The 13799-nt window shown below is 39.6% G+C and overlaps 1 protein-coding gene across 1 annotated transcript in view; it reads right to left on the bottom strand.

Annotated features, from left to right (window-relative positions):
• Positions 1-1041: 1041 nt before the first annotated feature.
• Positions 1042-13799, bottom strand: part of LOC128685471 (pseudouridylate synthase TRUB2, mitochondrial) — a 64086-nt gene continuing 51328 nt past the window's right edge. The window contains exons 5-6 of the mRNA XM_070082941.1: positions 1818-1929; positions 1042-1668 (exon numbers count right to left, since the gene is read on the bottom strand). Coding sequence (XP_069939042.1) covers positions 1391-1668; positions 1818-1929 — 390 coding nt within the window. The 3' untranslated portion in view covers positions 1042-1390. The remainder of the gene's footprint in view (positions 1669-1817; positions 1930-13799) is intronic.

Genomic DNA, 13799 nt, shown 5'->3' with positions numbered 1-13799 from the left:
CCATCAAGACAGGGTGACACCAAAAAAGAAGAAACTTTCATCATCATTCACTCCATCACTGTCTTCCCAGAGGCGTACCTACACTACAGTTAAGCTGCAACTTATTAACGCCCCTCCTTCAGAGTGCAGGTACCGTAAGTCTCACCTCCAGAACTCAAGTTCGGCCTGCCAGTTTTCCTGAATCCCTCCATAAATGTTACTTTACTTTCGCTCCAACAGCACATCAAGTCATAAAAGCCATTTGTCTCCACTCACTCCTATCTAACACACTCATGAATGCTTGCTGGAAGTCAAGTTGCAGTTTTATATTCTGCAATTTGGTTTGGACTATGACAAATGGACCTCCACCTTGTGCTACTGCCGCTAATGCAGACAGGTATCAAACTTCTCAATATAACTATCAACTTTTCAATATTTATTGTAACAGAAAAAGCACTAAACCCATAGAGGTCATACAGCACCTGGGGAATGGGAGGCACTCAGGTTCAATCCAAGGAAGGATGAGTCTTGTTTCTTGGATCAAGAGCACATCAGCGGAATCAAGGCACTTAAAGAGGGACTAACCAAGAAGTGTTGCCCACAGAGACTGCCAGCTCCAGCAGCAGGATGGTTCAACTTACAGGCAAGTAGAAATAAGGAGTACAGTGCAAGCATCTCAAATGCACAGCAATCACATTAGGATGGCCACAGCAGTGGCCACCCTAATTTAAGAATTATATTATTGATGAGGAAGCACTAAACCCACTGAGGTCATAGTGTGCCTGGCGAATGGGAGTTAAACAGTGTTGATCTGTATTATTATAATCAAGGGGGAAGCGCTAAACCCGGAGGATTATACAGTGCCTGGGGGGGGGATGTGGAAGGCATTCAGGCTTAATTCGGGGAACTGGAGCACAGATCCAATTCCCTAAATCAAGAGCCCCTCACCAACATCAAGGAATGTTGATCTGTAAAAGGGAAAGATAGTTCTAATTTCTGAATCAAGAGCCTGTCACCAGCATCAAGGCATTTCCTCTTGGAAGGATGCAGGCAAATTCAAACTGGGCGATGAGTGACAAGTTTATTTCTCGGTATTGCCTGTCAAAAATATTAAAGCCAGTCTAAAACCAGAAATGAAAGATAGATACTTAAGAAATAATTTAAATAATATAGTGAACAGTTTCATTCTTATCTTGGCAACCTGGCAGAATAATTTAGTTCACAATTCATTATTTTTTGTTCAGAGCATCACCAGTGTAAACATTTCTCACTAATAATACCTGAAGGAGACAATAGTGTATCAAGATTTTGGATAATTAAAAGCTCAATGTGAGTAAATTATATATACAGATCACACACTGTACAAAGTAAATTTACTTTATTAAAATTACAAGCACAGTAATTGCCAATGTTATTTTTCATTACTCAAATATCCAGTATTTACATTTTTAGTATTTACTAAACTGGCTACCTTAGGTGTTACAGTTTTAGCCATAGGATTACAAACACCAATATTATTGATGATGTGCTCTAAAGACCAGTGTTTACGAAGCAGTGCATGATGGAGTGTCCAGGGTCCATGGCGGATACAACGCACTTGAGTGCACACTGCTGAGGTCTTCAGTTGAAGTCCAAGGTCGTGAATAAGAAGTTTCAAATAATCACAGGTTTCATTGATGCATAACACTTCTGTAAAAAATTGGAAACAACCTTAGTTGTCAGCAAACAATATTAGAAGCTAATTTAATTCCACACACGAGATAAAATTGATGTCATGAATGAATAAGTAAAATAAAAATCTTAGATAGCTAATTAAATGAATGAAAATGTATACATACCAAGAGTAAAGCTGGGTAGATCAAAGTCAACAATACTAAGGCCATATATCATAGGGGGAGAATTCCTGGCGGGTCTGACTAGACCTTCAGAAGACAGAGCCTCATATGCCTCCTGTTATGACACAAAAAATTGATGTACATATTTGGAAAGGGGGTAAAGCAGCTGGAACTGATAGGATCATGACAGAAATGTTCAAAGCAGGAGGAGGGGGGGGGAGATATAGTGCTGGTGTGGTTGGTATTTTTGTTTAATAAATGTATGAAAAAGGGGAAGGTACCTAGGGACCTGCAGAGAGCATGTATAGCTCCTTTATATAAACAGAAGGGGGACAAAAGAGGTTGTAAAAATTATAGGGGACTGCAGATGAACAAGGCTTTAAAATGGGTGGAGGATGTGTAGATCAAGTGTTTACAATGAAGCATACATGTGAACAGTATTTAGGGAAGTTTTCACTGCATTTATGCATTTAGAAAAGGCATATGATAGAGTAGATAGGGGCAGTGGCATCGTAAGGCGGGGGAGTGGGGGTGCAAGCTGACCCGGGTGGCACCATTTACGGGGTGATGCCATATTATTATTATAATCAAGGGGGAAGCGCTAAACCCGGAGGATTATACAGCGCCTGGGGGGGGGGGATGTGGAAGGCATTCAGGCTTAATTCGGGGAACTAGGGTGATGCCATAGAGCCTCTAAAGAAGGTGACACTAATGCACAAAACAGTGCTGCAGCAACAGAAGAGAAAAATCCTTCGTTTCTACATAGCCTAGTATATGATTAGAGTACAAATAGGCCTATACATGTATAGGGAAAATCATTGATTTTGATGATGTGATAGATGATTTTGCAGGATTGAAGACAAGGAAATGTAAGATCAGATTCACTGAGATGTTACCTGTACTCAAGGTCAAATCAGAACTAGTGCTTCTCTGATATTGCAATGTTTTTCTTTATTTTTCAAGCTTTTTTTTTCTTTGCACTGTTGAAGATGAATAAATGTAGGATCTGTTGCCTGTACTCAAAGTGGTATTTGAGTTTATGTTTCCTCAATATTACTATGATTATTTATTTTATCATTAATAAAGTTGAGAAGTATTCTCCTGTTCAGTTTATGGCCCTTAAACGTTCTCACTGCTAAACATTGGTCACTGGTTGTGCAGTAGTGACATAACTGGAGTTTACCCCCCCCATCCTTGGATTTCATGAGGGTGACACCAAAGATTCTGCCCCGGGTGACACCAATCCAAGCGATACCACTGGATAGGGGAGCAATGTGGCAGATGTTGCAAGTGTATGGAATAGGTGGTAAGTTAGTGAGGCTCAGGTTAGGGTATGTAGGAGAGAGGGAGATTACTTCCCAGTAAAAGTAGGTCTTAGATGTGTAATGTTACCACTGTTGTTTAACATACGTATATTTAGATGGAGATGGGAAGTACAGTGCCTGCACTCTGAAGGAGGGGTGTTAATGTTGCAGTTTAAAAACTGTAGTGTAAAGCACCCTTCTGGCAAGACAGTGATGGAGTGAATGATGGTGAAAGTTTTTCTTTTTCGGGCCACCCTGCCTTGGTGGGAATCGGCCAGTGTGATAATAATAATAATTTAAAAGTAAATGCTAGGATGTTGGGGTGAGGGGGTGGGATTAAATTAGGGGGAACCAAATACAAAATGGGAGTTGACACAGTTACTTTTTGCTGATAATATTGTGCTTTTGGGAGATTCTAAAGAAAAGTTGCAAAGGTTAGTGGACAAGTTTGGGGGAGGGTGTGTCAAGACAGAAAGCTGAAAGTGAACATCGATAAGAGTAAGGTGATGAGGTTATCAAACAATATAAAGAAAAATTGGATATCACATTGAGGGAGGGAGTATGGAAGTGAATGTGTTCAAATATTTGGGGATTTACTGTCAGCAGATGGGCTTATGAAGGATGAAGTTAACCATAGAACTGATGAAGGAAAAAAGGTGAGTAGTGCTCTGAGGTATCTGTGGAGCCCAAAAATGTTATCCATGGAGGCAAAGAAGGGAATGTACAAGTGCATAGATGGTACCAACACTTACATGGGTGTGAAGCATGGGTTCTAAATGCTGCAGCAATGAGGAGGATGGAGGCAGTGGAGATGTAGTGTCTAAAGGCAAAGTGTAGTGTAAATATTATGCAGAGAATTCGTAGTGTGGAAATCAGGAGGAGGTATGGAGTTACTAAAAGTATTAGCCAGAGGGCTGAAGAGAGGGTTGTTGAGGTGGTTTGGCCATTTAGAGAGAACAAAATAAAGTAGAATGACTTGGCGAGTGTATCAATCTGTATGGGAAAGGTGGGGTAGGTGTCATCCTAGGAAAGGTTGGAGGGAGGTCTTGTGGGCAAGGGGCTTGAACTTCCAGCAAGCATGTGTGAGTGTGTTAGATAGGAGTGAATGGAGACAAATGGTTTTTGGGACCTGACAAGCTGTTGGAGTGTGAGCAGAGTAATATTTTGTGAAGGGATTCAGGGAAACCGGTTAGCTGGACTTGAGTCCTGGAAGTGGAAAGTACAATGCCTGCACTTTAAAGGAGAGGTTTGGGATACTGGCTGTTTGGAGTGACATCTAAACTGTTGTATCTGAGCTCATCTGCAAAGACAGTGATTATGTATGAATGATGGTGGAAGTGGTGAATGATGATGAAAGTTTTTTTTTTTTTTTTTTTTTGCTTTTTGGGTCACCCTGTGTTGGTGGGAAATGGCCGACATGTTAAAAAAAAAAAAATTGTATAACAATGTATTTTTCATTTCACAGCCCTCAAAGAAGATGCAATTATATCAGTGTGGGGCTCTTGGTCCAAGGAAGTGGACCTAGCCTCCCCTTCCTTGGTTTGAACCTGATTGCCTCCCATTCCCATATTATGTATGGCCCCTATGGTTTTAGCTCTTCCAATGATGATGATATTTCTCCATGGAGAAGTGGAACAGAATTCTTCCTCTGTAAGCTATGCTTGTCGAAGGAGGCGACTTAATGCCGGGAGCAATGGGCTAGTAACCCCTTCTCCTGTATTAACTACTAAAAACAAGGAAAAGAAAAACTTTATAAAACTGGGATGTTTAAATGTGTGCGGATGATAAGAAAGAAATGACTGCTAATGTTATGAATAAAAAGAAGTTGGATGTCTTAGCCCTAAGCAAAACAAAGCTGAAGGGGGTAGGGGAGCTTCAGTGGGGAGAAATAAATGGGATTAAGTCAGGAGTATCTGAGAGAGTTAGAGGTAAGGAAGGGGTAGCAATAATGTTGAAGGAACAGTTATGGAAGGAGAAGAGGGAATGTAAATGTATAAATTCAAGGATTATGTGGATTAAAATAAGGGTCAGATGTGAAAAGTGGGTCATAATAAGTGTGTATGCACCTGGAGAAGAGAGGAGTGCAGAGGAAAGAGAGATTTTGGGAGATGTTAAGCAAGTGTGTAGTAACTTTTGAGCCAAGTGAGAGAGTAATTGTGGTAGGGGACCTAAATGCTAAAGTAGTGAAGCATTTAGAGAGGGTGTGGTAGGTAAGTTTGGGGTGCCAGGTGTAAATGATAATGGGGAGCACTTGATTGAACTTTGTATATAAAGGGGTTTGGTTATAGGTAACACATATTTTAAGAAAATGAGGATAAATAAGTATACAAGACATGATAGAGGGCGTAATGACAGTAGTTTGTTGGACTACATATTGGTAGATAAAAGACTGTTGGGTAGACTTCAGGATGTACATGTTTATAGAGGGGCCACAAATATATCAGATCACTTTTTAGTTGTAGCTACTGTGAGAGTAAAAGGCAGATGGGATACAAGGAAAATGGAAGCAGCAAGTAAGAGAGAAGTGAAGGTTTATAACTAGAGGAGGAGGCAGTTAGGGTAAGATATAAACAACTGTTGGAAGACAGATGGGTTAGTGAGAATACAGGCAATGGGGTAGAAGATGTATGGGGTAAGTTTAACCCGTAAAGGGTCCAAACGTATATATACGTTTTTACCGCAAGTGCTCCAAACGTATATATACGTTTTATGTGTCATACGCTTGTAATGTATTAATGTAGTATTAGCAGGAGAGACTATGTGATGGCAGGGTTTACTGTTTTCAAGAAGACTTTTGCTAAGACTTCAGAGATAGTGAAGCTGCCTTTGTTTTGTTTAATTGTATTAAAAACAGCGATTAGTGCTGTCAAGGCACTTGCATCTGCGGAAATTAGTTTCTTTGATCACTAATTGGGCGTCCCTGAATTTCATGAGATGATTGGTGGAATTTCAGTGTTGCACGCAGGCGTTGTTCAAGTTATCGTTCCTAAATGCATGAACATGTGCATTGAGGCAGGTTTCAAGGTTTCTTGCTATTTCAACTACACAAATCCTGTTGCAACCTCCACAGGATATAGTGTAAACCCCTGCAGTAGTATTACTACTACTACTACTACAACTTACACACTGCTACTACTACTACCATTAGTATTACATCTCACTCTAAGCCTATATATACACTCTGTGTCCATGTAATGTTTGTAATGGCTTGACAAAGCTCCTGGAGAGCGAAACGTTGCCACAATAAAATGTCATTAGTTGCACTTGTGTCCTTTTACTTTACATATTGTCGGTAATTCTACCAACATATATACAATCTGTCGGACACTGCAATATGATGGACATTTCATGCAGACGTTATTTGGACACCCTTCTTCGTGCTCGCAGCTTTCGCAACAGACACAACTTCCTACAAGATTGCCTGGCCGAGAATGTGATCCATAAGTCTACTTCTACGCAACTCTCCAACTCCAAACACCCTTTCTCTCCAGCTACCCAAGCTTACTTAGCTGAATGTGCTGAAGAACTTTCTAACATTGCTAAGGAAACCTCTGAAACTGCAAGGAATATGAGAGCCATTATTCTGACTGACCACCACACTGCTGAGCATATTCTCAGCACAGTCACCACAGCCAACCTCCAACAGAAGATCAAACTCAACTGCAAACTTCAGTACTTCTGCAATAACAGTCAACGGAAGGAAATGGGACGAGAATCCCTGATAAACAACCTATCGTCATGCACCTTCACTGACCATGAGAAACAAGCACCGAGTCTGGGACTCAAATTTACCACTAACATACACAAACCTGACAATCAACTCAACCTAGTTACCAGAACTACACACACAGTGACAGTAACTTCCAGAAAGGTTATATACAGGGCATTCTCACTGCAGCTTTATGCGAACCTTCTACTAATCTTCCTAGATGATATATCACTGCCCTTAAAATTAAGGACCTCGCCAACAACTCGAATATTATCATCACCACCGACAAAGGAGGTGGAGTCGTCATACTCAACACCAGTGACAACAACCCCAAAACGATGAGCTTTTTAAATGATCAGTCTACATACGAACCCATCAGCACACAACAGTGGGAGACACTCACTAAAGATTTTCTATACAAAAACCAGACAAATATTCAAATACACTAGAGCAGGGAAGAAACTTCTGTACTTGTTACCCAGCAACCCTCAACCAGCACACATGTATGGTTTACCCAAGACCCATAAACATAATATTCCTCTCAGACCAATCACATCAGATAGAGGCAGTGCACCACACAAACTAACCGGAGTTCTTGCCAAACATCTTTCCTGCCTTCTGGGGACCATCAGCCCCTCTCATCTTAAGCATTCAGGTGACCTTCTCAACCACACCCGAAACCTCTCCATCCGTAATAAGAAACTAAGCAGTTTGGACGTGACTTCCCTCTTCACTGAAGTACCTACCATACAAGCCATCAATCAGGACCTTAATCTTCCTTTACTTCCCGGAGATTTTGTTGACCTGATTGAACTCTGCATTAATTTCAACTTATTTTCTTTCAATACAAGGCTCTACAAGCAAACCTACGGCATGGGAATGCGGTCTGCCATCAGTGCCATCTTAGCCAACTTGTACATGGAGCACCTAGTGGCTGAACACTTCTCCATCATCATCCCATCAAGCATCACTTGGTTACATTATGTGGACGATGTCCTCGTAATAACTCCTAAATGTTTTGATGTACATAATCTTCATGTAATGCTCATTGCAGTTGACCGGCGATCCAGTTTACACTAGAAGAGTCCAATGACAAGTTACCTTTTCTAGACGTCCTCATTCACAAAGCAGATAACAACCTAAGATTTCAAGTTTACTGGAAACCTACAAATAAAAATGATCTCACACACTTCTATTCCAGTCAAGATACTAAGACCAAAAGAGGCATCATCACTGGATTTTTCCTAAAAGCATACCGTATTTGTAGTCCTGAGTTTCTTGACGAGGAATGTACATATATTCACCAAACCTTCACTAATTTACATTTTCCTTCCTTTTTCATCAAAGATTGCATGAAAAGAGCTCTTCAGATCATTAATTCTCAACACACCAACACCACTCCTAACACAACTCCAAAGTTATAATTCTTCCCAATAGCCAGGTTGCATTGAATGTTTCTAAAGTACTTGCACAAGCTAACACTAGAGTCACCATCGCTTCTAGCACTTCAGTAAAGGATCTAACCAGGACAAAATCCGAGCACCATGAACCAGTCAATGCAGGTGTTTACACTATACCCTGTGGAGGCTGTAAAAGGATTTATGTAAGTGAAACAGCAAGAAACCTTGAAACCCACTTCAATGAACACATTTATGCATGAAGGAATAACTTGAACAACGCCTGCATACAACACCGAAATTCCACCAATCATCTCATGAAATTCAGGGACGCCCGATTAGTGATCAAAGAAACTAATTTCCACAGACGCAAGTGCCTTGAATCAGCACTAATCGCTGTTTCTAATACAATTAAACAAAACAAAGGCAGCTTCACTATCCCTGAAGTCTTAGCAAGAATCCTCCTGAAAACAGTAAACCCTGCCATCACATAGTCTCTCCTGTTAATACGTACTACACAAGCACATTTCAGAGGATGAACACTGAAACAGGCATTCTCTAATCCCACCTCCAATAGAAATATTTGTCTAACCTATTTTTATGCTACCCAAGTAATAGCTTTTATGTCCTTTTACTCATGTGCAAATTAATTGTTCTACCATATTGTATTACTACTACTACTATACTACCACTAGTATTACACCTCACTCTAAGCCTATATATACCCTGTGTCCATGTATTGTTTGTAACGGCTTGACAAAGCTCCCGGAGAGCGAAACATTGCCACAATAAAATGTCACATTAGTTGCACTTGTGTCCTGTTACTTTACATCTTCAGTCACCTCTAGACCCAAGGTCTTCCCCAGGAACACAATGTAATCCACCAACTCAGGCTCATCTTCAAAGCCTTCAATTTCTTCTAAATTGACTGTATGGTCCTGGAAGACACATTTCCCCAGGCTTTGTCTATAAGGCTCAAGCAGGTGAGGATATTGAAATGGTCCCTCCAGAACTCCCTGAGGGTTTTTGTTTCTGAAGTGATTTGAAAGCACCTTTCAAAAAAGTGCTGTGGTGTAGAGTTTCTCGAAGTTAGAAATGACCTGCTGGTCCATGGGCTGGATGATAGTGGTGTTAGGAGGCAGAACTTCACAATTATAAAACTGAACTCCTCCAGCAACTTGTTTTCCAAGCTTAGAGGATGAGCAGGAGCATTATCCATAAGTAAAAGGGCCCTGAGTGGCAATTGTTTTTTAATGAAGTACTTTTTGAGTGTGAGCAAAGACCTCATGAACCTACTCAATAAAAAATTGTCTGTTACCCAAGCTTTCATGTTGGCCCTCCATATTAGAGTCAATTAAATTTTCATAACATTGTTCTTCTTAAAAACTTGTTGATTTTCAGAATGATAAGCAAGTAAGGGCTTCAATTTCACGTCCCCACTTGCATTACCACACAGTTACAGAGTGAGCCTGTCTTTCATTGGCTTGTGTCCTGGCAGTGACTTTTCGTCTTCAGTTAGGTAGGTCTTCTTGGGCATTTTCTTCCAGAAGAGGCCTATCCCATCACAATTTATTATATAATTACAATCATGGGGGAGCACTAAACCCATAGGATTATACAGTGCATGTGGGGAATAGAAGGTATTCACGCTCAATTCAGGGAACTGGAGCACAGACCCAGTTTATAATAATATAATAATAATAATAATAATAATAATAATAATAATAATAATATAATAATAATAATTATTACAATAATACACACATACTAATATTAATAATAATATTATTATTAAACTATAATATAATAATTGTGTCCACTCATTACTTACCTTAAAATATCTTTAGTCTTAATCTAGAGTGAGAGGAGAGTAAACAAGATTAAATGAATGTAATAAAGTTGGTAGAATTACCGACAATATGTAAAGTAAAAGGACACAAGTGCAACTAATGTGACATTCATTGTGGCAACGTTTCGCTCTCCAGGAGCTTTATCAAGCCATCAAGTAATGGCTTGATAAAGCTCCTGGAGAGCGAAACGTTGCCACAATAAATGTCACATTAGTTGCACTTGTGTCCTTTTACTTTACAAGATTAAATGAATAAACGAGAGAGAGAATGAGAGTGTAGGTTCGAGTTATGTAAACAAATGTTGGTTTCTGTTCACTCTGTCAAACCGACCAGAAAAACATTTCATATTTGTTAATTTATATGTTTATATGTTATGTAGCATGTTTATTATATAATTTGAAAAAAAAAATCATAGATGGACTAAGCAAAATGTCTATATTAACGTTTTATACACATTTAATGCACCTCAGTGATTATTATTGAGTTATTATCATTATTAATATGGCATCTTCAAGACCAATTACACTCTTAATGAGTGGCTCTGAGACAGAAAGACACACAGGTAGACAGAAAGACAGACACACAGGTAGACAGAAAGACACACAGGTAGACAAAGACAGATACACACAGGTAGACAGAAAGACAGACACACAGGTAGACAGAAAGACAAAGACAGACACACAGGTAGACAGAAAGACAGACACACAGGTAGACAGAAAGACAGACACACAGGTAGACAGAAAGACACACAGGTAGACAGGTAAACAGACACACAGAGATACAGACAGACACATATATACAGGCAGACAGATACAGACAGGCTTATGTGCAACAGTGAAAACAAATAGAGAGTTCGAGAGTAAAAGCGTTTCTTGCCACAATCTCCAGTGCAAGATTCAGACTTCATCTTAGGGGCCATGGTGAAATTTACTGTCCAGTTAGTACAGTTAATACAGTATGATGCTGCTGATAGGGCAGGGTTACTCAAACTGATGCTGCCTGCATGACGCATTGCCGCCACGAGTATCATCAAATATTGTACAGTGGTGTGCATCAGCCGGCCCAGCCCAGCTGCCAGATGAATGGTCGTAAGTCGAGCGGACGTATGTCGAGCAGGTCGTAAGTCGGATGGTAGGTGTATTCTGTTTATTACAATATACAGTACACTATTATATAAACATTTAAAAATATACCAGAAATGTTATAAATGTTGCAAAGGTGACATTAAAACAATATCAAAGATGGTTGACACAAACTCACTACCATTATAGTGTGCTGCTCCTCACTTAGCGGTGAATTCACTTATGAACGTGGTCTTAGGAATGGAACTCTGTTAATAAGTGAGGAGAGGCTGTATTTGTCACTAACAAAAGTTTTCTAATCTTATAATGATGGGTGACATTTCTTAAGGAATTCACCATGTATGTACTGACCACTTCAAGGAACAAACTTGTTAAAGCTTATTATGGTCATATTTCATTGAAAATTTCTGTGGGCTCAGAACACAACAGCTTAGAAGCATATACATATAAAGATATACAACATAACCCTCCAAACTGCTAATATCCCGAACCCCTCCTTTAGAGTGCAGGCATTGTACTTCCCATTTCCAGGACTCAAGTCCGGTTATATAAAAATAACCGGTTTCCCTGAATCCCTTCACTAAATATTACCCTGCTCACACTCCAACAGATTGTCAGGTCCCAAATACCATTCGTCTCCATTCACTCCTATCGAACACGCTCATGCATGCCTGCTGGAAGTCCAAGCCCCTCGCCCACAAAACCTCCCTTACCCCTTCCTTCCAACCTTTTCTAGGATGACCCCTACCCCACCTTCCTTCCCCTACAGATTTATACGCCCTCCATGTCATTCTACTTTGATCCATTCTCTCTAAATGGCCAAACCACCTCAACAACCCCTCTTCAGCCCTCTGACTAATACTTTTATTAACTCCACACCTCCTAATTTCCACACTCTGAATTTTCTGCATAATATTTACACCACACATTGCCCTTAGACAGGACATCTCCACTGCCTCCAACCGCCTCCTTGCTGCTGCATTCACAACCCAAGCTTCACACCAATATAAGAGTGTTGGTACTACTAAACTTTCATACATTCCCTTCTTTGCCCCGATAGATAACATTTTTTGTCTCCACATATACCTCAACGCACCACTCACCTTTTTTTCCTTATCAATTCTATGATTAACCTCATCCTTCATAAATCCATCCGCCGACACGTCAACACCCAAGTATCTGAAAACATTCACTTCTTCCATACTCCTCCTCCCCAACTTGATATCTAATTTTTCTTTATCTAAATAAATTACTATTACACTGTATTATTATTATTGTTATAATAATAATGATTATTATCTAGGGAATTGGATCTGTGCTCCAGTTCCCTAAACTAATAATAATAATAATTATTATTATAATAATACGTATGTACAATGGACCCTCAGCTAACGATGCTGTTGGATAGTGATAAAATCGGATACCAATGTGTTTTTGCGTCAAAATATTGGCTCAGCTAATGATGAAAAACTCAGTTAAGGACATTTGTCCCAAACATGTCCACATGGCCTGAGCCCATGTACAGCCAGTGGGCCATTGTTTACATGCCAGTGAGGATGATTCCACGCGTACATGTGATACATTTTGTATTATTCTATTGTTTTTAGCTCTTGTAACTGCTAAATAAGCCACCATGGGCCCAAAGAACGTTTCTAGTGCCAGCCCTGTGATAAAGAAGAAACACAATAAAACTCAAGAAAAAACTCGTAGCAAAGTACCAAAGTGGAAGAGAGAGAGAGGAGAATGTGTCTTCTGCAGTGACTCAGTGACTCTACAATATGTACAATACTAAAGCAGCAGGTATCGATAAAGGCTATAGTGCCAGCCAGCAATAAAGTGTAGAATTAACAGTGTAGCAAGTTAAGCGAGTAAGCGAAAGAAAAACGACACCAAAGTAACCTCTAATGTTGTTGGATGTGCATCAAGCTGCCCTGCTACGTATCTTCCACCACCCAAAACCTCTGCCAGCATCTCCTCCATCAAACTAACTAATTAAACATCTCCTCCAAGGTAAGTGTAAATATAAAAGTGTAAGTATAAAAGTAAATATAAGTGTAAGCATAAGAAGACCCTAATGGAAATAAGTCACTCTGACTTTTTTGGGTTATCCTAGGTACTTTACACATATGCTGCTATGTATGATAATCTATGTGCATAAATGTATTTGTGTATACCTGAATAAACTTACTAATTACTTATTTATACATTAACCCCTTCAGGGTCCAAGGCCCAATTCTGAAGTGGTGCCCCAGTGTCCAAGAATTTAAAAAAAAAAAAAAATTATTTTTTCTTATGAAATGGTAGAGAATCTTTTTGTGAAGGTAATAAAACAAAAAGTATGAAATTTGATGGAAAATTGACGAAATTATGCTCTCGCGAATTTTGATGTGTCAGCGATATTTACGAATCGGCGATTTTGCCGACTTTGACTCCCATTTTAGGCCAATTACATTATTCCAGTCAACCAAATTCTTAGCTATTTCACTAGTATTACTTCTATTCTATCGATTGAGCACAAGAAATCGCCAAGTCAACTGTTTCAACTACAAATTAAGGTGATCAGAAATTGTTAATTTGGCCAATTTAACACAAAGTTCAAAATATTCCAATTTCAAAATAGGGTCCAGAATAAACAATGTAGGT

The sequence above is a fragment of the Cherax quadricarinatus genome, chromosome 8, assembly GCF_038502225.1.
Source record: "Cherax quadricarinatus isolate ZL_2023a chromosome 8, ASM3850222v1, whole genome shotgun sequence".
Classification (NCBI taxonomy): Eukaryota; Metazoa; Arthropoda; class Malacostraca; order Decapoda; family Parastacidae; genus Cherax; species Cherax quadricarinatus.
The sequence above is the reverse complement of the archived record's forward strand: the minus strand, read 5'-3'. Positions and strand labels throughout refer to the sequence as shown.